This window comes from Gobio gobio (genome assembly GCF_949357685.1).
Source record: "Gobio gobio genome assembly, chromosome: 13".
NCBI classification, from domain to species: domain Eukaryota; kingdom Metazoa; phylum Chordata; class Actinopteri; order Cypriniformes; family Gobionidae; genus Gobio; species Gobio gobio.
The window spans coordinates 38,401,529-38,425,126 of NC_137106.1; the positions used below are offsets into that span (position 1 = coordinate 38,401,529).

General features: G+C 38.4%; 1 protein-coding gene across 2 annotated transcripts in view; it reads left to right on the plus strand.

Moving 5' to 3' along the window:
• ctbp2a (C-terminal binding protein 2a) overlaps positions 1 to 22,547 on the plus strand; it is a gene marked incomplete at its 5' end in the record, with an annotated part of 77,242 nt that extends 54,695 nt beyond the window's left edge. The window contains 9 exons of one of the 2 annotated variants that reach the window (XM_079832371.1): positions 8,848 to 9,002; positions 11,631 to 11,775; positions 12,547 to 12,753; positions 14,247 to 14,461; positions 14,580 to 14,710; positions 16,785 to 16,912; positions 17,238 to 17,352; positions 19,710 to 19,783; positions 21,741 to 22,547. In XM_079832371.1, coding sequence (XP_079688497.1) covers positions 8,848 to 9,002; positions 11,631 to 11,775; positions 12,547 to 12,753; positions 14,247 to 14,461; positions 14,580 to 14,710; positions 16,785 to 16,912; positions 17,238 to 17,352; positions 19,710 to 19,773 — 1,160 coding nt within the window. In that variant the 3' untranslated portion in view covers positions 19,774 to 19,783; positions 21,741 to 22,547. The remainder of the gene's footprint in view (positions 1 to 8,847; positions 9,003 to 11,630; positions 11,776 to 12,546; positions 12,754 to 14,246; positions 14,462 to 14,579; positions 14,711 to 16,784; positions 16,913 to 17,237; positions 17,353 to 19,709; positions 19,784 to 21,740) is intronic. The other variant, XM_079832372.1, reaches the window with a different exon arrangement.
• Between the last annotated feature and the right edge of the window lie 1,051 nt (positions 22,548 to 23,598).

The window sequence follows — 23,598 nt, forward strand, 5'->3', positions numbered from 1 at the left end:
CCATGGTATGTCCCCTGTAAGGCTGATCTTGTGTTATCTCAGTCTAATTGTGCTGATCTGGTTCCTCTGACCAGCTGTGTGTTACATGACCCTCCACTCATGTGGTGACTGTTCCACAGCCTTGAATTCCTTTCTGTGTGTGTGTGTGTGTGTTTTCTGAAAAGTGTAGCGAATGTCTTGACTTTCACTGGAAATCCGGTTAAGTGATTTTGGACAGCGTGTATTGGCCACTGTGACAGTGTGTTCATTTGGTGTTAAGTAGCTTAAAATCAGTCATTCAGCTCCGCTGTACACAACATGAGCAGCTACACATCACAATGCAGTCTGCAGTATGCACTCAACTTTCCCTTCAGCCATTCTTACTCATTTAGAGCTGATGTGCATTAGTCAATTTGCTCATTTGTTTGGTTAAGTTTGTTCGTTTTCTACTTTGTCCTCTCATTTATTAATATTTTTTAAAAACATTTTTAATTAATTCAAAGTTTGTTCTTTCATTCATTTGTTTAATTTGGCACTTTTTTCTTTAATTTGTTTGTACATTTGTTTGTTCAAACATTAATTTGATGTTCATTTGTTTTGGGTCTTAGTTCATTCATTCATTAATTAATTAATTCATTCATTCATTCATTCATTCATTCATTCATTCATTCATTCATTCATTCATTCATTCATTTATTCATTTATTGTTTAGCCATTAGTTTGTTCATGTTTTCTTTTTATATGCTGTTCTTTTGTTTGTTTCATTCATTCATTCATTCATTCATTGATTCATTCATTTGTCCACGTTTTCTTTTTATAGTTTGTTCTGTTTGGGTGTTTGTTTGTTTCGTTCATTCATTTGTCTGTTTTCTTTTTATAGTTTGTTCTGTTTGTTTGTTTGGTTCATTCGTTCATTAATTTGTCCATGTTTTCTTTTTATAGTTTGTTCTGTTTGTTTGTTTCGTTCATTCATTCATTCATTCATTCATTTGTCCATGTTTTCTTTTTATAGTTTGTTCTGTTTGGGTGTTTGTTTCGTTCATTTATTTGTTCATGTTTTCTTTTTATAGTTTGTTCTGTTTGTTTGTTTGTTTCGTTCATTCATTCATTCATTCATTTGTCCATGTTTTCTTTTTTTATAGTTTGTTCTGTTTGGGTGTTTGTTTGTTTGTTTCATTCATTCATTCGTTCATTCATTTGTCCATGTTTTCTTTTTATAGTTTTTTCTTTTTGTTTGTTTCGTTCATTTATTTGTTCATGTTTTCTTTTTATAGTTTTTCTGTTTGGGTGTTGTTTGTTTGTTTGTTTCATTCATTCATTCATTCATTCATTCATTGTTTGGCCATTAGTTTGTTCATGTTTTCTTTTTATAGTCTGTTCTTTTGTTTGTTTCATTCATTCATTCATTCATTCATTTGTCCATGTTTTCTTTTTATAGTTTGTACTGTTTGGGTGTTGTTTGTTTCGTTCATTCATTTGTTCATGTTTTCTTTTTATAGTTTGTTTGGGTCTTAGTTAATTCATTCATTCATTGTTTGGCCATTAGTTTGTTCATGTTTTCTTTTTATAGTCTGTTCTTTTGTGTGTCTCATTCATTCATTCATTCATTCATTCATTCATTCATTCATTCATTCATTCATTCATTCATTTGTCCATGTTTTCTTTTTATAGTTTGTTGTTTGTTTGGGTCTTAGTTCATTCATTCATTGTTAGGGTCTTAGTTAGTTCATTCATTCATTCATTCATTGTTTGGCCATTAGTTTGTACATGTTTTCTTTTTATAGTCTGTTCTTTTGTTTGATTCATTTATTAATTTGTCCATGTTTTCTTTTTATAGTTTGTTCTGTTTGGGTCTTTGTTTGTTGGTTTGTTTGTTTGTTTGTTTGTTCGTTCATTGCCCCCCCCCCCACACACACGTGCGCGCACACACACACACACACACACACACACACACACACACACACACACACACACACACACACACACACACACACACACACACACACACACACACACACACACACACACACACACACACACACACACACTCACTCACTCAGTTTGTTCATGTTTTATTTTTATAGCTTGTTCTTTTGTTTGCTCTGTCATTTTCTTTGATTTTATTAGTTTGATATATATTTTTTGTGTTGGTTCATTTGTTTGTTCAAACATTTTTTAATTCATTCTTTAATTCAACCCTTCCTCGTTTGTTTGGTTCTTCTTTTTTCCTTTCATTTATTTAGTCTGTTCAAATGTATGTGTGTTTCTTTTATTACTTTAATGTTCTTTTTGAAAAAAAAAGTGTTTGTTTGTTTTTTGTTTTTTTGGGTGGTAATTTTTCTTTTTTTTCTGTTTGTTTGTTTATTTGACTGAAACAAGCAAAATAAAGGCTTGAACAAAACACACACACACACACACACACACACACACACACACACACACACACACACACACACACACACACACACACACACACACACACACACACAGTGTTCACAATCACATTACATACGCCAAATAAATAGTATTTTAACAGACAGAAGTGACTGTAATTTTTGAGCATAGAGGGTGGGTGAATTAAATAGAGGTAGAAAGAGCAAGAGAAAATAAAATAAAGGCAGGCGGAGAGGTTTGAGTGGAAGGGAGAGGCTGGCAGTCTCTAACCACTGTGGTCTCCAAATCATAAATTTGAGAGCGAGGGAGTGCGGTTGAGAGAGAAAAAAAAGGAGTGGGTCGAAAAAAAGAGCAACAGAAGGGGGAGTGATTGGAAGCGTGAGGAGTGGAACGGCACAACTCGTTTGCACTGGCACTCGTGTGGGAATTTTTGACCCTCTCCCTCTTTCCGTGACTCTCCTCGACTCGGCCAGGCGTAATTATTCCTCTCCTTTTTCACCTTGAGAGGTCTGTTCTAAAATGAGACGAGAGGGGGGGATGAAAATGGCAATCAAGATGGACAAACCGAGAGTGAGAGGCTAGAACGAGGAATGAAAACAACAGGCTCTCCTGTCCTTATCCGAACGCTTCCGTTCCTGAGCGACTGACCAAAGAAGAGCAGATATCTCCGCTTACCCACATATGGGGGAGTGAGCGAGCAAGCGAGCGACAGACAGCGAGAGGAGGGATACCCCCAGGACACAATCACAGGAGAAGGCTTTTTCTCTGCCGCCTCCCTCCATTTTTTTTCTCCCCTGTTTTTTGGGCTGCTCTTCATGGGAGGAATGTGGAGGCAGCATTTTCCAGGCAAGACGCATGTTTCTGAAATTGGCCAAAAGCAAAAGTGTGTGTTTGTGTGTTTGTGTGTTTGTGTGTGTGTGTGTGTGTGTGTGTGTGTGTGTGTGTGTGTGTGCGTGCGTGCGTGTGCGTGCGTGTGCGCACGGTTCATGCTTTTCGGTGGTGTCACAAGCGCATGTCTTGGCGGCTGTCTGTGACACATCTGCAAACTAGTTCGGCATGTGTGCAAACATTGTGTTCCTGACTCCTTATCATTAGTGTGTGTGTGTTTGGCAACCAAATCCCTGGCTAATAGATCAGGAGGGGTGGAGAGAGAAGAAAAAGTGACGCAGCACAGATACACTCTTATTAGACACTCATGCACCTGGTTTATTTCAGGTCCTGGACAGTCATTCAGTGATCTGGCCATTTTAACTGTTTACCCTGCAAGTGACTATTAGCTTTGGAGTGTGTTTTCCATTTCAGAAAGATTTTTTGTTGTTTGTGCATGTGTTTGTGTCTCAGTTGTGTGTGTGTGTGTGTGTGTGTGTGTGTGTGTGTGGCGGTGAGAGATGAGGTTGCTTGGTAACCACAAGCAGCAGTTGACAGTGAGGTGAGGCACTTGGCTGCCAGCTTTTTTTTTTTTATCCAAGATTGCTTGTGTCACACACACACACACACACACACACACACACACACACACACACACACACACACACACACACACACACACACACACACACACACACACACACACACACACACACACACACACACACACACACACACACACAATCACACACTTATTAAAATCACAGCGGCACACCTAAGCAAGAAGTGGGGAAACTCACACATACAGTGTGATGTACACGCTGCCATATTTAACAGACACACACACACACACACACACACACACACGCACACACACACACACTCAAATCCACGTCAACGCAGCTCCATGGAAAAATCTCCTCATTTCCTTTTTTTTTTTTTTTTTACAGACTTTTATTGTTCATGAGATTTCAAAGAGAGTATTACATTTCTCTCTCTCTTGCTCGCTCTCTCTTCTCATTTGTTTCACATACATTAGTGATAGTTCACCCAAAACTAAAAATTATGTCATTATTTATTCCCCTTTGTGACGTTACATACTTTTATTTCTTCTGTTGAACGCAATGTTTGTTTGGTCAAATGTTCATAATATACTTCTCCAAAAACATAAGCGTGGTCTGTACTAATTGTAAATATTCAATTTTATTATAATGGCTTTGCGTGAGGAACAAACTGAAATGCAAGTGATTGTCTATGGTTCCCTTCCTCTGTAGATCTGTAAATGTTATTAATACTTTCCGCATCATGATTGGTCACATGATTTGTTCACTGCAACAACAAAAAAATATCCTAGTTAGTATTTCTGTCTTGTTTTCCAGCACAAATACCTGAACATTCTTAAATCAAGAAACACTTACTTGAGGCAAAAGTCTTGTTTTAAGAATAAACTCAATTAAAATGCTTCAGAAAACAAGACATATGCTGGGGAGGTAAGAAAAATCAACTTATTTCAAAGAGAGAACAAGATCATATTTCTCTCCCCAATGGAGAGTATTTTTCTTTTTGTATGCAAACAATGTTTATATAGTTGTAATCAGGGCTTGGCATGAACTTTTTTTGATCACCAGCCACTGTGGCTAGTGGTTTTGCAAAGCTAATGGCCACAATGTTCATATTGATACAATTAGGAAAAACTGTCATATAGATTTTTTAAATATCTGGCAGCAGGTAAGGTATAAATATCTGGCAGCAGGTATATTAGGCTGCTGTCACTTTAAGACCTGAAGCACGGATCCATTATACTGTTACGTGTTTTCTTTCTCAACTCTTTACCTTCACCTAAAACATAATTGACAGTGTGTACATGAAAACAATGTTAGACCAGCATTTTGACATTTAATTTGAGTGTACTTGACTGTTTAAGAGCAATGCGAATGCAACGCTGCGAAAAAGAACAACATTTTGTGCAGAGAGGCGGCTTTATGTGCGTGCACTTTGGGTTTGAGCAGAACATCTGCGTGAACGAGTAAAATTATGCGCAATCCCACACCGAAATTCAAGCCCTGTAACACTAACAATATTCATCGGAAGCAAATGAAACAAGTGAGTGAGAGGAGGCGGGTTTGTGTGTCCAACTCACTGTCGGAGAGATGAGAGCGAGAAATAGCAGCTGGTATTGTCTGTTAACCTGACGTCGTCATACTCAATTCTAGTCAGAATATGAGTCTGATACATTGACTGTAAAAGAATATGGACGTAGGGACCGTGACGTCACCCATAGGATTCTGATGAGCAGTTTTGAAGCGTAAAGTAGGGACGAGCTGGCCGTTGCCATCTTGGCAGTGCGTCATCGCGCGTCATCCCCGGGCAAAAAGGCGGGACGTGGGCAGAGCTGAAGTGATGCGATGACTCATGCTGCGTTCACACCAAACGCGAATAGAGCGTCAAAATCGCGTCTACCGCGTCTAGTTGGGCACTTGAACATTTTTAATCCATTCGCGTGTACACCGCGAATTGGACACGCGTATAAAGTTCAAGGCGCTCCAGGAGAAATATGTCATAAAACACTACTCTGCCTCTTTTCATTTTCATAAAAAATATATATTAAGCATTAATAGCCACACAAATGTAGTCCAGGCAACTCCTACATTATCTTCACTGCATGTATATTTAAATATCTTTAAAAAAATAAAGTTATGAAACTTCTCTTTGCCCCCAGTCAAAACGATTTGGCAGACAACAAATTATAGATTCATGACAGCAAAGATCGCCCGTTAGATCAACACAAGACGAACCATTACAGGACATCAGAGCCAGCGGCAAATGTCAGAAGGACTAGCCGAGGAAAGGCTGCTCTCGCGGGGGTTAATGAGCGCTGAGTGCCCGGTGATCGCCTGGATCTCACAACTCCAAAAACGCAAGATAATTTTTTTTTTAAATAGGCGCTCTCTTTATAAATAAACCACAGATTTGAGCTTTAAACAACTACATTCTCACCTGAAAAAGTCTTAAAACCTAATTTTGTGACACAATAGTAGTATTTTTAAATTATGCAGGGTTTCTCATCACATCACTTTACCACGTGACAGCAGCAAGCAGGCTCCTGATTGGTTAACGCGGCGCGAATTGACGGCAAAGTAAAAAAAATTCAACTCTGGCGTCAGACGCGAATTCGCTTCAAACGCGTGAATGCACAAAAAGCACCACTCGCAAGACGCTCAATTCGCGCCATTCGCACGTAGTGGACGAGCAAATGAGGTGGAATCGCGTCTATCGCGCCGCAGGACCTCCAGACGCGCGTCAACGCGCCTTTCCATTGACTTAACATTTGAAATCACTCGCTCCTGACGCTCTATTCGCATTTGGTGTGAACGCAGCATAACAGACAGCAGATAAATGGCTATCCACCTGTTGCTCAAAGTGGCCACACCCTTAATTATGCAGAACTTAAATGCTTTATATAATGTAAACGAATGAGTTAATTCACCCCCCTCACAGTTGTCATGAAGGGCAAAATTATCTGTATAGACCAAAACCACAATTTGTATCAGACTGTAAACATGTTTTATTCAGCTGTTGGGCATTTTAACATGGGGCTCAATGAGATTCTGCTCCCTTCTGGAGCCCTAGTGGCCAGTCGATGAATTGCAGTATATGTCACTTCCGTATTGGCTTCAAGAGAAACTGCGGGAGGTTGCCGCTTGTTCTGATACTGCTCCATTGGGCTGTGATTATGGGGTGTTTTAACCGAACCAGGAAAGACCTCAATTGGATAGACCTACAACCAATCAGAGCAACGGAGCGACGCATAATTGTCAACAGAACTCAACTGCACGCACGCTAGAAGAAGTAGAAGAAAATGAGTGTAAGCGATCTTTGCCGGTGTTGTAAAAAAGAATTTAAGGATACACTGAGTACTTACCAACACAATGAATGCATATACGAACAAGTTCTCCGTTTAGGATTAGAACGAATTCAACCCAAGCGCTCTTTGGTGATGTGAATGATTACGTTACTGTTATCATCTGTCCATCATCGTATAAAGCCCGCCCTGACAATCAATTTGATTGGTCCGAACAGCTCCACAACGGATCAAGTCCAGACCAAACTTCCCGACCTCAAATGTTGTGGTCAGGGCTAAGTTCAAGATGGCATCCGGGCTAATTGTCTGTCTAGGCGTAAAATGAGTATTGGAAGCATTTCAGATATTTCATATTGACACACATTGACAACAATATTTCAGATGCCTTTTTAAAAGACTAATTGAAAATGTATATATTATATAGCCTATAAAATTCAACCCACCAAAGTGGCTAGTAGGAGTGACTGCGTTACACACTGAAACACTGCTGAAATACACACACATTTGGCAGGTTGGCGGGTGTTAACGTCAAGCCCTGGTCGTAATGGAAAACAAGACAAAAATAAAGAGTAAGAAAATCTTTTGTTGCAGTGTTGATATCAAATGTATGATGCAACATATTTGACAGTATGTGATCGCAAATGAGATTCAAAAGTTTGGGCTGATGGAAAGATTTCGGTCTTTTCCTCACACAATGAAAGAACCAAATGAATGACTTTTTATGACGCTCTTGTTATTCATTTTTAGCTTTATGGTCACTGGTCACCATATGTTTACATTGTATGAAAAACCACTGAAAATATTTAGAAAAAATGGCTGTATTATTCCAAGGAAGAGAGAAAGTCATATAGGTTTTGAAACAACATGAAGGGTGTAAAATGTTTCTTTTTTTAGGTGAATGATCCCTGCTGGGACTCCAGAGAAAGAAATACAAATAAATTGTGATGGCAAGTAAAATAAAACGCCTCTGTTTTGTCGGGATCTTTTGTGCACTGCGATCAGAATAAATGTGGAGAATCGCTGAAGGATAGGTCTGAGATTTCCCCTGCTGCTCTCTGATTGGATAATTCCCCTGCTGGCCTCTGATTGGATAATGGCCGTGTACTGCTAGGCTCAGACTCTGTTTGTTAAAAAAATCACTGAGTTTAAGTTTGTCTTTGCTTTTCTTGTCCAAAAAAGCTTTTAGAGCAGGCTGTCTGAGCTCTGAAATTGTTTATGGGTTGGAAAATGAACAGTCGGCATGGTTTTGTGAACATTGATTGGTCGAGCACCTACATGAAGGGGTGTGTGTGTGTGTGTGTGTGTGTGTGTGTGTGTGTGTGTGTGTGTGTGAGAGAGAGAGCCCCACCGTCTGTCCTTCCCCCTCTGATTTCTCCCGCTCTGATGTAGTGATGGCTCCACCATGTCATTTGTGTTTCTGTTTGATGTGTCCACTGCTCATTTAAAGCGTGCCAAACCCCTGATCTCTCGCATCCATTCCGTTTCCCTCGGAGAGACCCGCCGCTGCCTTAACATCTCCCACACAATAATTTTTTAATAATACCATGGTAAATAATTCTCATTTGAAGTCCTTTTTAAATAGATGGTGGAGAGTGAAAAGAGAGAAACAAGAGAGCGAGATGTTTCCCCCAAAGCTGTTAAATGAAATGTATTCATAACTCTGCCCAAATGCTGCAATCTCCATGACAACAAGACACATGGCAGGGGGGCGAATGGGAAGTTGACGTTTCTCTCCGTCTTTGCAGGTATAAGGCCGCAAATCATGAACGGTCCGATGCATCCTCGGCCGCTGGTCGCTCTGTTGGACGGGAGGGACTGTACTGTGGAGATGCCCATCCTGAAGGATTTGGCCACCGTGGCGTTCTGTGATGCGCAGTCAACGCAGGAAATCCATGAGAAGGTCTGTTAGCGTCATAAAATCTTCATTCCTTCCTTTTTACAACCTTCCTTTTTCCCAACCTTCCTTCCATCCTTCCTTTTTTCCAACCTTCCAAACGTCTTTCCTTCCTTCATTACAATCTTCTTCACAACTTTCCTTTTTCCCAACCTTCCTTCCATCCTTCTTTTTTCCAGCCTTCCTTCCTTCCTTACAGCCTTCCTTTTGCCAACCTTCCAAACGTCTTTCCTTCCTTCATTACAATCTTCTTCCCAACTTTCCTTTTTTCCAACCTTCATTACAATCTTCCCAACTTTCCTTTTTTCCATTATCCTTCTGTCCTTCCTTCCTTCCTTCCTTCCAACCTTCCTTCCTTCCTTTTTTACAACCTTCCTTCCTTCCAACCTTACTACCTTCCATTTTTCTAACCTTCCTTTTTTACATCCCTCTTTCCTTCCTTTCAACCTTCTTCCCAACTTTCCTTTTTTCCAACCTTCATTCCTTAAAACCTTCCTTTTTTCAACCTTCCAACCTGCCTTTTTTACAACCCCCCAACCTTCCTTTTTTACAACCCTCCTTCCTTTTTACAATTACTCCCTTCCTTCCTTCCTTCCTTCCTTACTTCCTTACTTACTTACTTCCATACTTCCTTCCACCCAACCTTACTTCCTTCCACCCAACCTTCCTTCCTTCCACCCAACCTTACTTCCTTACTTACTTCCACCCAACCTTACTTCCTTCCACCCAACCTTCCTTCCTTCCACCCAACCTTACTTCCTTACTTACTTCCACCCAACCTTACTTCCTTCCTTACTTCCACCCTTCCTTCCTTCCACCCTTCCTTCCTTCCTTCCTTCCTTCCTTCCACCCAACCTTACTTCCTTCCTTACTTCCACCCTTCCTTCCTTCCTTACTTACTTCCTTCCTTCCACCCAACCTTACTTCCTTACTTACTTCCACCCAACCTTACTTCCTTACTTACTTCCACCCAACCTTACTTCCTTACTTACTTCCACCCAACCTTACTTCCTTCCTTACTTCCACCGAACCTTACTTCCTTCCTTACTTCCACCCAACCTTACTTCTTTCCTTCCTTACTTCTTTTCTTCCTTACTTCCACCCAACCTTCCTTTCTTCCTTCCTTCTTTACTTCCACCCAACCTTCCTTCCTTACTTCCATACACCCAACCTTCCTTTTTACAACCCTCCTTCCTTCCTTCCTTCCTTCCTTCCTTCCTTCCTTCCTTCCTTCCTTCCTTCCTTCCTTCCTTCCTTCCTTCCTTCCTTCCTTCCTTCCTTCCTTCCTTCCTTCCTTCCTTCCTTCCTTCCTTCCTTCCTTCCTTCCTTCCTTCCTTCCTTCCTTCCTTCCTTCCTTCCTTCCTTCCTTCCTTCCTTCCTTCCTTCCTTCCTTCCTTCCTTCCTTCCTTCCTTCCTTCCTTCCTTCCTTCCTTCCTTCCTTCCTTCCTTCCTTCCTTCCCCTTCCCCTTCCCCCCTTTTTTGCAACCTTCCTTACTTCCACCCAACCTTCCTTTTTTCAACCTTCCTTCCTTTTTTACAACCTTCCTTCCTTCCACCCAACCTTCCTTTTTTCAACCTTCCTTCCTTTTTTACAACCTTCCTTCCTTCCTTCCTTCCTTCCTTTTTTACAACCTTCCTTCCTTCCTTCCTTCCTTACAGCATTCCTTACAGCATTCCTTTTGCCAACCTTCCTTTTATCCAAACGTCTTTCCTTCCTTTGTTACAATCTTCTTCCCAACTTTCCATCATCCCATCCATTCCATCCATCTATTAAAATATTTTTTACATTTTAATATATGAAAAATTAATAATTATGATTGATGACACAAACAACTTGTTTTGAATTGGTTCACTGAAATAGACAGTTTGAACATAGTCATGGAAACTGAATCCCGTGTCATGTTTTACTGCAGAAGTTTAAATCAGACAATAAATACGTAACCAATATATGACATGTTTTATTGCATTGTTTTCACTGACTGCATGCAGCAACAAACACAACAACCACTGTAGTCTGATTCACAAACTCCTATGAACCAGTTCTTTTAAGGAATTTATCTAAGAGACCCACAAAAGCACAAGCTATTAACTGTTTGGATCATTCAACAAATTACTTACTGAATCTGTTACTAACAGTCAGTCAAAGATTTTGTTGTAATAAATTGTTTGCTTGTTTTTAATGAAAAGAACATTCAAATATGTTACATAAAATAGATTTGTTTAGTAAGCATGCATACCAAGCAAAAGCAGAATTCTGCCATAAACACTGGTTCATACAAACACACAGGCTGTGATTCATTTTATAGTGACCCAATTATCAGACCCACTAGTGCTGCATATATTCATTTAGTGTAGAATTGAGTTGAATTACCCTGCTAAATTTAATCTTATGTTTTATTGCTACTTGATTCATAATTGTGAGTTTGTACAGATTAAAAAAGGAACAATTATCAAACTGGGAGGAAACGCATTAAATGACATGTACACAAACATGGCAAACTCATCATGAGAAATGCATTACACCCACATACTCCTCCCAGGATGCTACAAAGAAATGATTTATGTGTCCTTAATAAACATCCCACAGTCGTGTGCCCTGTTGTTTATAGTGTGGTATAAATGTGTCTGTGGCAGGTGTTGAACGAGGCGGTGGGGGCGATGATGTACCACACCATCACTCTGACCAGAGAAGATCTGGAGAAATTTAAAGCCCTCCGAATCATAATCCGCATCGGTAGTGGATATGACAATATTGACATTAAAGCAGCTGGAGAGATGGGTAAGAGCATTGGGTCTGCAGGTTGATACTTGACATACAAATGTAAATTTGCCCCATTATTATTATTTATTTATTTATTTTACCTAGATGATAATGAGAATAATAAGGATGAAAACTTCCGATAAAAATCAGAGGTACCATTTGATAACGTCTTTGTGTTGCTTTAGCAGCTTTCTGGACAATAACATACACCTGAAAAATGAATAGTGAGAAACTTAAAACCTAGATAATTTTGTGAAGAGCTGTAGCAAATGAAATGCAGAATGTATAAAGATGTGGGATTTTTTTTAGAGTTTATATAGTGATACTTGGCGTCACAGAGATAACAGTACTGACATCAAATACTGCTCAGCTGAGAAACTAGGTTCAATCTTTGTTCAGAACAACAAAGTACTCTGCGTCTAGTGAGGAAATGTTGGATGTTTGAAAGTTTGACGAGCCAAACGGCGATGAGAAGTCTGTCAGAGACAGAAGAAGGTAGAGGACGGCTAATTGTTCCTCTGGGACAGACAGTTTATGTGGTTAGAATTAAAGAAGAAGGTATTCTGGCTAGATAATGATCTCCATTTCTCCTTATAATGAAGGCTGGATTAACTTACAGGTCAAATCCATGAACGGATAGAAGAAAGGATCAGGGTTTACTTGACTATCAGTATGAATGCACCATCTGAGGCCTTGCCTTGTCTATTGAATATTCTGATATTTAAATATGAATCTTTTCATGTTGCGTAACTTTTATGAATCAGACTGAGCAGTTGCGCATGTCTGCAGGTATTGCAGTGTGTAATATCCCATCAGCTGCCGTGGAGGAGACGGCAGACTCGACGCTTTGCCACATCCTGAACCTGTACAGGAGGAACACCTGGCTGTACCAGGCCATGCGGGAGGGCACACGGGTCCAGAGCGTGGAGCAGATCCGAGAAGTGGCGTCAGGGGCCGCCCGCATCAGAGGGGAAACACTCGGACTTATTGGCTTTGGTGAGAGACCGAAACGGAGAAACACTTCATCAACAAACATGAATATTACACAATTGTGTTAACAATATTATAACGTTTATTAATGACATTAACAAACATTTATATTATGTAATGGTTGTTATAATTCAATTATTATTTGTATTTATTTACATTAGTTGTTTGTTCTTTGTTATAAATTGAAATACAAATTTGAGATGCGCATTATATATGCTTTTATCCAAAGCGACTTAGAAAAGAGGAATATACACCGATCAGGCATAACATCAGACACCTGTTAGTGTGTGGGATATATTAGGCAGCAAGTGAACATTTTGTCCAAAAAGTGAATGTGTTAGAAGCATGAAAAATGGACAAGCTTAAGGATTTGAGCGAGTTTGACAAGGGCCAAATTGTGATGGCTAGACGACTGGGTCAGAGCATCTCCAAAACTGCAGCTCTTGTGGGGTGTTCCCAGTCTGCAGTGGTCAGTATCTATCAAAAGCGGTCCAAGGAAGGAACAGTGGTGAACCGGCGACAGGGTCATGGGCGGCCAAGGCTCATTGATCCACATGGAGCGCGAAGGCTGGCCCGTGTGATCCAATCAAACAGACGAGCTACTGTAGCTCAAATTGCTGGTTTGAGGAGCACAACATGAGTTTGAGGTGTTGACTTGGCCTCCAAATTCCCCAGATCTCAATCCAATCAAGCATCTGTGGTATATGCTGAAAAAACAAGTCCGATCCATGAAGCCCCACCTCGCAACTTACAGGACTTAAAGGATCTGCTACCAACATCTTGGTGCCAGATACACCACAGCACACCTTCAGGGGTCTAGTGGAGTCCATGCCTCAACGGGTCAGGGCTGTTTTGGCAGCAAAAGAGGGATATTACGCAATATTAGGAAGGTGGTCATAATGTTATGCCTGATCGGTGTATGTATAACATGATCTATTTAAAATGTCACATAAATCACAGTCATCACAAATTGAAGTATGAGAATTATGTAATGATTAATACATGCAGTGAATAAAAATCATAAAAAAGTACAATTTAAGTTTTGAAATTCATATGAAAGCACTATCCACTAACCCTTATAGACTAAACTCAAGCATTTAACTAAATATAATATATAATATAATATATAAAGTTTCTCCAGGTGTGCATGAAAATATTAATATGTAAAAATAATATTTTCATGTACACTACCAGTCAAAAGTCTGGAGACAATTTAATTTTGTTTTATGTTATATGACAATTAATTTGAACCATTTTAAATATTAAATATGTAATGGTTGAACCAGAAATGGTTCAAATGAATTGTCATCTATTCAGAGTCAGGTCATCCATGTGTAATTTTTGTTTTCGTATTACTGAAGTCAGTGTTGACAATTTTTTGAGCTCCAATGAGGATAAAAAAGCACCATAGTTGTCATACGAGTTATATAAACAATCCTAAAGTAATTTCTGCTTAATGTGTTTGTGTGTTTATATATTTATGTATATTTGTGTTATAGGCCGATCAGGACAGGCAGTGGCTGTTCGAGCAAAAGCGTTTGGCTTCAATGTGATCTTTTATGACCCATACTTGCAAGACGGTTTAGAGCGATCGCTGGGCGTCCAGAGAGTTTACACCTTACAGGACCTCCTGTACCAGAGCGACTGTGTGTCTCTCCACTGCAACCTAAACGAACACAATCACCACCTCATTAACGACTTCACCATCAAACAGGTAGACTACACACAAACAGTCCATTAATCCCGTCCTGTTATCACGAGCGCCATCTAGTGGCTGTGGCCTGAACATGACTTTGAGGACTTGTGAAATATCATGTATCATGTTTTGTCAGATGCGACAGGGAGCGTTTCTAGTCAACACAGCCCGAGGGGGTCTGGTCGATGAAAAAGCCTTGGCTCAGGCTCTAAAAGAGGGCAGGATACGGGGGGCCGCCCTGGACGTTCACGAGTCTGAACCTTTCAGGTAACATTTGTAATGACATACTAATTATAACAATCTCCATGTTACTGTACACCTAAAAGTTGTCTTAAGATAATAAATGTAACTCCAAACAACAGACTGTTACTTCTGTATAATATGCAAAATTCTGATTAGTGCATCCCAGATTATAGTACATTGATGATGGTGTATTATTTTAGCTGTACAAAAATAGCAAGGATTGCAAAGTTTTCTGCTCTGGCATTTTACTTTTCTATAACATAATGGTAATTTGTTGTGGTAGTACTACATGTATTATTTCTTTGAGATAATCAAATGAGAATAATACAAAAAAACAAGCAATGTATCCAAAATTGTGAAATAATTCATTATAAGGTAAATCATTTAGTTCATATTATCTTACTACGTTATGAAAAGTACACTATCATTCAAAAGTTTGCATTTGGGAATAATACTATTTAAAAAAATCAAATTAAAAAATACTTTTATTCAGCAAGGATGCATTAAATTGTTAAAAAATGATAGTTAAAAAATGTATAATATTAGAAAAAATTATAATTCAAATAAATGCTGTTTTTTTTACATTTATTCATTTACATTTATTCATTTAGCAGACGCTTTTCTACAAAGCGGCTTACAACTGAGGAATACAGGAAGCCATCCGTCATGAAGAGGCGAAAAATCACAAAAAGTGCCTGAAATACTAAGTTTTGGACATTACTTAGAACCAGCATAAGATAGAATAGGGAGGGAATAGATAAAAATGTTTTTTATTTAATTTTTAAGATGAGGTTATTAAAGGAACACTCCACTTTTTTTGAAAATAGGCTCCTTTTCCAACTCCCCTCGAGTTAAACAGTTGAGTTTTACCGTTTTCGAATCCATTCAGCCGATCTCCGGGTCTGGCGGTAGCACTTTTAGCATAGCTTAGCATAGATCATTAAATCTGATTAGACCGTTTGCATCTCGCTCAAAAAACTGACCAAAGAGTTTCGATATTTTTCCTATTTAAAACTCGACTCTTCTGTAGTTACATTGTGTACTAAGACTGATGGAAAATGAAAAGGTGCGATTTTCTAAAATCGTAAAAGTTGCAATTTTGCAAGAATTTTATGCAACATAACCAACGTGATAAACTGCTTGCACAGGGAACATGCTGGGGACCATTTTCAGGTGCTGTGTAATATCATCAATATCAATATCGTACCCATGGTACAGCACAAAGTACCTTGATCATTACGCAGGAATGAGAGTATAGTTCCTAGCCATATCGGTCTAGAAAATCACAACTTTTCATTTTCCGTCGGCCTTAGTACACGATGTAACTACAGAAGAGTCAAGTTTTAAATAGGAAAAATATTTAAAGCGAGATGCTAACGGTCTAATCAGATTCAATGATCTATGCTTAGCTATGCTAAAAGTTCTACCGCCAGATCCGGAGATCGGCTGAATGGATTTGAAAACGGTAAAACTCGACTGTTTATCTCTAGGGGAGCTGGAAAATGAGCCTATTTTCAAAAACTTTCTATTCATCAAAAAACCCTGAAAAAAAAAATATAGCACTGTTTCTACTAAAATATCAAGCACAACTGTTTTCGACATTGGTAATAATAATGTTTCTTGAGCAGCAAATCAGTATATTAGAATAAATTCTGGAGGATCATGACACTGAAGACTTGAGTAATGATGCTGAAAATTCAGCTTTGCATCACAGGAATAAATAACATTTTGAAATATTTTAAAATGTACATATTTTAAAATGTTTTAAATGTTACAGTAGTGTATGTACTTTCACATCACCAGCGAAGTACTTACTTTGATTGCACTTTATTTTACAGTGCATGCACGTTCAATGTACTTCCAGTGTACTTACCCACGAAAGCACAGAATAGTGTAAGGTAACATGGGTTAAGTTGAGGTTTAGGGTTAGGTTCAGGGTTAGTACCTAGTTAGTGTCATTATTACAATAAGTACGTAGTATGTTCATGCAAAAAAGGACTGTAAAATAAATTGCTACACATGCTTCAGTGTGTAGTAAAAGTATGCAGATTAGAATATAGTCTCATTCTGTCTCCCTTATGCTCTGGTTTTCTCTCAGTTTTACTCAGGGTCCTCTGAAGGATGCGCCCAATCTGATCTGCACCCCTCACACGGCGTGGTACAGTGAGCAGGCCTCACTAGAGATGCGAGAGGCCGCGGCCACTGAGATCCGCAGGGCCATCACTGGTATAAAAGCTCCCATTCGCTTTGTTAGAATGTTTTCTGTTCAAAATGTAACCACTTCTGATGATGCCATTGTAGAATTTGCATACGAAATTGTGATTATCAAAGTATGTAAACTGTGAAGGCTCCTTTCTGTTTCGCATAATTTAATAAACTGTCATTTTACATTAAACATTTTTATGCTGCCTAGCCAAGCTCTTGTATTTCCTTCAGGGAATGTAAATCTAGTTCTTTATATAAACTCTCTCTCTCTCTCTCTCGCTCGCTCTCAAAGCATCCGTTCTGTTGTACATCAGTCATCATGTCTCGGGTTTGTTCTGGTTTTCAGGTCGTATTCCAGACAGTCTCAGAAACTGCGTCAACAAAGAGTTTTTTGTTACCACGGCGCCGTGGGGGGTGATGGAGCAGCAGGTACATCCGGAGCTCAACGGCGGAGCTTACAGGTGAGAAAAGACATTTTAAACATTCACAGAACTTCATACATTACCTGTCATACCATACTAACCTTTATTCCATCCACCCTTGAGTTTGTTACGGTCATCTCAAACACCCTCGTTTCTTGGATTGAGAATCGAGAACCTATTTAGTTCTATTAATCTTCCAGTCTCAAAAATCATTTGTATATCAGTTTTAACATAAGAAAAATCTTAAATTATTTTATATATTATAAAATATGATATCCATAATATGACTATATCAAGAATATATCTTGAATGAAGTTTATTTTTCTTGCCACATTGGCAAATAGTTACATTTGGCGATATGACTCTGTTCTAAATTCCCTGTTCTTTTCATGAGCTTCATGGAAAGTCAAGACAGGGAACAGCAGCAGATTCTGGGCACAACCTCCCATTTTTTAAACTGGAAGGGCAGTGTAAATCCCCCATTGAGAACAGAGCATGCATCAATGACCACAGAAAGTTAAACACAATTTAAGGAGGAGCTGGGGTGGAGCTTGACTGCGTGGCCTGCCTCAACTAACGCAGAATGCTTGATTTTATTCGCTATAGTTTAGAAAATGATAAAATATGACAAGAACTCAGAGTAAAACTGTGTCAGAACAAATTCATCTTGATAATGTCAGATAACTTTGATAGAAAGGTATGTAATGGATTACAATCAACCAATCAGCTGTTCAATTGAAGTACACAATTAGATAATACCAATTTAGGTCAACCAATGAACAAGCCATGCTTAATTTTGTTCAGTCTGTGGTGTAAAAGGTCGCATTAGCAATTAAAGAAAAACACTTAAGCAAAACATGGTCAGGTCAAAGTGTCTGAATAATTTTGGTCCAAATTTTTATCAATTTTACTGGTATAGTCCACTGAATGAAGACCGTTTTCTTTATTTTGCTATCCTCACTTGATGAACTATAGCAGGGGTCTCCAAACTCAGTCCTGGAGGGCCACTGTCCAGCTTAACCATCTAATCAATGTCTTACTAGGCCCTAGTTAGAGACTGATTAGCGTGTTCAGGAGTGTTTAATTGGGGTTGGAGCTAAACTCTGCAGGACAGTGGCCCTCCAGGACTGAGTTTGGAGAACCCTGCTATAGTTCATCAAGTGCGGATAGCAAAATAAAGTAAACTGTCACATATTATACCCAAAAATTCTTCATACAGTGGACTATACCAGTAAAATTGATAAAAATTTGGGACCAAAATTATTCAGACACTTTGACCTGACCATGTTTTGCTTAAGTGTTTTTTTTTTTGAGACGCCTGAACTATTGTGTCCTGCACCCACTAGTAAAAAATTATATCTGGTGTCTGAATTATTTTTGGTTTGACTGTATGTATAATACAAATCATTTGTTAATAAATAATGCATTTTAATTATATCTATTAAAATTGTTTTTTAAATAGTAATGCTTCAGTAAATGCTATTTTATATTATATAAGATATTTTAATTATAATATTTACTCAAATAGTGTAGGAAATAGTAGAATAATAAATAGCAATAGGTAATAGTAATAGTTAATAAATAGTATTTCATTCATTATAAATGGTATTAAAAACATCTAAATATGTTATACAAAATTTAAGGTGCAGTAAGCGATTTCTGACAAACGCTGTTGATATTTGAAATCACCAAAACAAACACGCCCCTACCCAAAAATATCACATCCCTATCTTGATAGCTCCACCCCCATGGGTGGACACGCCCCTTACTGCTGATTGGCTACAAGTGTATTTTGGTGCTCGGTTCGATCCACTTTCAACAGCATTTCTCCGAATTTGCTTACTGCACCTTGAAGTGTTTTTGTTTAGTCATAGAAAAGGTAAATATCTGCCACACAAGTACTCAAATTGCTGAGAACCTAAAAATTTGACCTAAATCAAAACCAGAATCATTAAAATTCCTTCTAATCGCCATCCCTGCTCTATTTCCCCACTGGACTCAAGATCACTCCTTCCTCGCAGTGAGAGGAAATACTCAATAAATGCGTTCATCCTACTGTATGAGCAGCCAAGCAGTACAGCGGCTGTGTTCAGCAATGCAAACAAGCTTCATTAGTTCATCCCTGTGTAGTGAGCGTAATCCCTCCAGATCGCAATATGCAAATAGACTGAAAGGTTACTGCCGTCTATCCCTGTGGCACACATAAATTAACTTAACCCTACATCAACAGTATCACCTCTAGCTTTACCCGCTATGACCCTTCTGAACGTTTTCCCAAACTAACACCTCATTTTTATGCATTTAACTCTCCAACCCACACACACACACACACACACACACACACACACACACACACACAATGTGTGTTGCTCAGTCTGATTGCTTCTCTCGCTCAGCAGAGTGGCCCAACCCCTACCAGCCGTTTCTCCTGGCGGCCTGCAAGACAAAATGTATACCTAAACAATGACAGGTAAATATTCACAGAGTACTACAACACAGCTGTCGCCTGATCAAAACACTGGCCAAATAGCTCTGAACGACACTTGATGAACAAAACAGTGAGGTCTGACACATCAAGCATATCCTTACTTTTTGTTTTTACATTTCTCATTCTCATGTGCAATAGAACATGCTATCATGTGATACATGGAAATGTTACATAAAGGCTGAACAGCAATTGTACTTAATAATTGTTTTTTATTGGTTCGTGAATATTTTAATCACACACATTATTTGTTACTGCATGTATTTTGCTGTGTTGCGCATGCGTTAAATTAGATTTGTATGGAGGCCCATTTGTGCCACTCAAAGTATTTGAGATTTCAGTTAATCACCTGAGGAATTAATAAATCAAGAAATAAATAAATACCTTATATTTATTTAAAGTAATAAATAAATACATAAATAACTCAATAAAGAAATTAATAATAACGTTAACATAAAAATTATCCATTAATTTTCATTTCTAAATTGATATATTGAATTAATAACATTGTCTTCCCTGTTATATTTAACATGCTGGATTGTATGTGAAGAAAATCTATATTTAGAGACTAATAATAGTAAGTATTTTCTCTTTGGATGATTTTTTAAACGGTATTAAAGCAAGAAAACGTTGATTTATAAAATGTAGCCATTTTAAATCCGTAAGATGGATACATTTAAAGTAGTCTCTTCTACTCATTTTACAGTACACTTACAGTTTATTTGATCAGAAATACAATAAAATGGTACAGTATATTGCAAAATATTATTCAACTTTAAAATAACTAATTCATTTTAACATGTAATTTATTCCTGTGTTGCAAAGCTGACATTTCAGCATCATTACTCCAGTCTTCAGTGTCACATGATCCTTCAGAAATCATTCAATTATTTGCTGCTCGAGAAACATTTATGATGATGATTATTATTATTATCAATTTAGTTGTGCTGCTTAAAATTTTTTTCAGGAATCTTTGATAAATAGAAAGTTCAAAAGAACAGCTCTTATTTGAAATGTTTAATGTTACAAAAGATTTCCAAGTCTTTACTGTTACTTTTGTTTTAATGCATCCTTGATTAATAAAAGTATTAATTTAGTTAAAAAAACCATAACAGTAAATTATGCATAATTACAAGTAATGTGTGTGTGTGCGTGTGTGCGTGTGTGCGTGTGTGTGTGTGTGTGTGTGTGTCAAGGCCGTAACCACGTCTTGAACACTGGGGGGACCAATGGTTGGTTTGTTGTTTTTGCGGAGGTGTTATTGGGTTATTGGTCTTTTTATTTAAAGGAATTAAATGATTAAAAGTGATTTAAGGGAATAAAGAAAAATAAACAAGAACGGTAAAGTTACAGGTCTATTGTAGTTATGAAGTAATCAATTTAAACTACTGTATTTGCAAATAATATTTTATTGTAAAATGTGCAGACATTCACTCTTATTCGTATGTCTAATATGTCAAAAACGCAAAACGTTTCTTGTCTCATCACATTTCATTATGAATTACATGAATCATGTAAATTATAGCATATTTTTTAATTCAAAACAGTGACATTTCATGAAAAATAGTAGTAGTTTGCGTCACTGGATACAACTGTTGGTCGGTTAACATTTCTATCATAATACAGTTGTCAAAATATTTACATCTACTTACATCTTACCACACACTTTCACTGCTAAAACGAAGCGCCATGCTGGAATTTGTGTGAACAGTAAAGCCCTGCCTTCTTAGATTAGATTGGCCATCTCAAACATTCATACATAGCAACAATTTGTTTTTGGCTGCAAAGTGGCTGTACGCATTTAAGTAAAAAAAAAATTCAATCGAATGTACTGCTAGTGTATAAATAAAGTTTATCAGCCAAAAAGAAGCTTCGAGTCGTCTAAGGGTGTAGCATTGAACCCATGACCTCATTGTAAGTCAGTTTTCTCTGTTTTTTCTAGGTTCCCCCCTGGTGCGGTGGGTGTGTCTCCTGGTGGCATGGGTGGACAAATAGAGGGCATGATGCCTGGCGGGGTGCCCGGTGCCCACCCCCTGCCGCCGGGCACCCAGCCCAGCCTCGCCCCGTCCCCCACCCAGCTCCTCAAACACAACGACCATAGAGAACACCTCGCCAAGTCATAACCACGACGGCCACACACGCACCTGACCACTGACCAATAGACAGCAGCGTTCAGTCATTCAGCAAAACTGCAAATCTAAGAGACTAAGAGACAATGAACGGGTGAACAAGCAATCAGCTGCCAGCGCCAGCTGCAACGGAGACATGCTTCATGGACGTCTCTCCGCGTTTTGTTTTCAGTTTTAGTGTTTTTCTGTTCATTTACGTTTTAACCCAGGAAGTTCGGTGGTTCGGTTTCTGTTGTTTTTGCGAGGGCCGGACATCATTTCCACCTGCTCTAATGCAGGTGGGCGGTGCTTTCTTGTCAGGGGGCGTGGCATGACGCAATGGCCAAGCCTCTTTCCTCATGCACCAGTTTGAAACATTGGCAGATATCATATGTCATGCACTTCTCTTCTTCCTCCTCACCTTATTTGGGCATGTAACAGAACTCAACGCAGTTATTCAGTTATTCAACATTGTTTCTATCTTTACATCCACAGAATTAGTGCTTGTCTTTGTTTCAGTGTTAAAGTGCTTGATAATGAAAAAAATATATATATACAGTGTATCTATTAAGAGAACGGAGAGGTAAAGGCTGTTCTTGGGCCAAAATAAAGATGATAGTGTAATTATTAGCTTTTGTTCCACAACATTTTGAGTAGCTGACCTCTTGTTTACAGAATTGCACAAATTCAAGAAGCACCAGCTCAGAACCCCCCCCCCCCCCCTTTTTAAGACCCAAGAGCACACTATTTTACTGATATATATATATATATATATATATATATATATATATATATATATATATATATATATATATATATATATATATATATATATATATATATATATATATATATATATATATATATATATATATATATATATATATATATATATATATATATATATATAATAATTTAGATTAATTTAGATTGGAATTGAGTGAACGTCACCTTTTTTGATTTTGTGTTTGCTATGAGTTCTGTTAAACTCAAAAAAAAATATATAAATAGATGGCAGCTCACACAGAAAAGGGACTGGAGTGAAAAACCGCCCCTGTCTCAGGAAGAACATTTACCGGCTGCTCCAAAAACACACGACAACCCGGTGGTCTAAATACTCGCTCCTTCCCATCAGCCTATCCGCCTACCCGAGGTATTTTTATAGATCTGACATCCAGTGCGTTTTTTGGTGTTGAATGTATGGCAGTTAAATTAGATTTGTATTGTCTAGTTTAATGTTTTTGTAACCATACTTTCCTGTGATCCCCCCCTCCCTCCCCCCGTTCCTTTTTTTGGGTTCTTTATGTGGAAGCGCACTGTTCGGAGCTCATTGTGTTGTTTTATATGCAATATTCTGAGGTCCTCAGCCAACTCCAGTCAGGTTGGTTCCAGAACTGTAGGTTTGGTTTTTAGTGTGAGTATTTGTATTTGTTTATTGTACCGAGGTGAACATTTAGCATACAGTACAGTTCAAATAAAAAAAATACCGTTCTGACTTTCTATACTGTGCTTGTGTGTTTGTCTCACTTTACACATGCATTTATGAAGGTCAGACAGGATTTGCAACAACTGCAGCGCAGTGACCTTCAGATGGCCCTGCATGCTTCTGGAGGCCACAAGGGGTCGCTGTGGCTCTGGGTTACTGCATGTTGCTTCATGCAGGGATGATATGTACATGTAATATTTATGTGC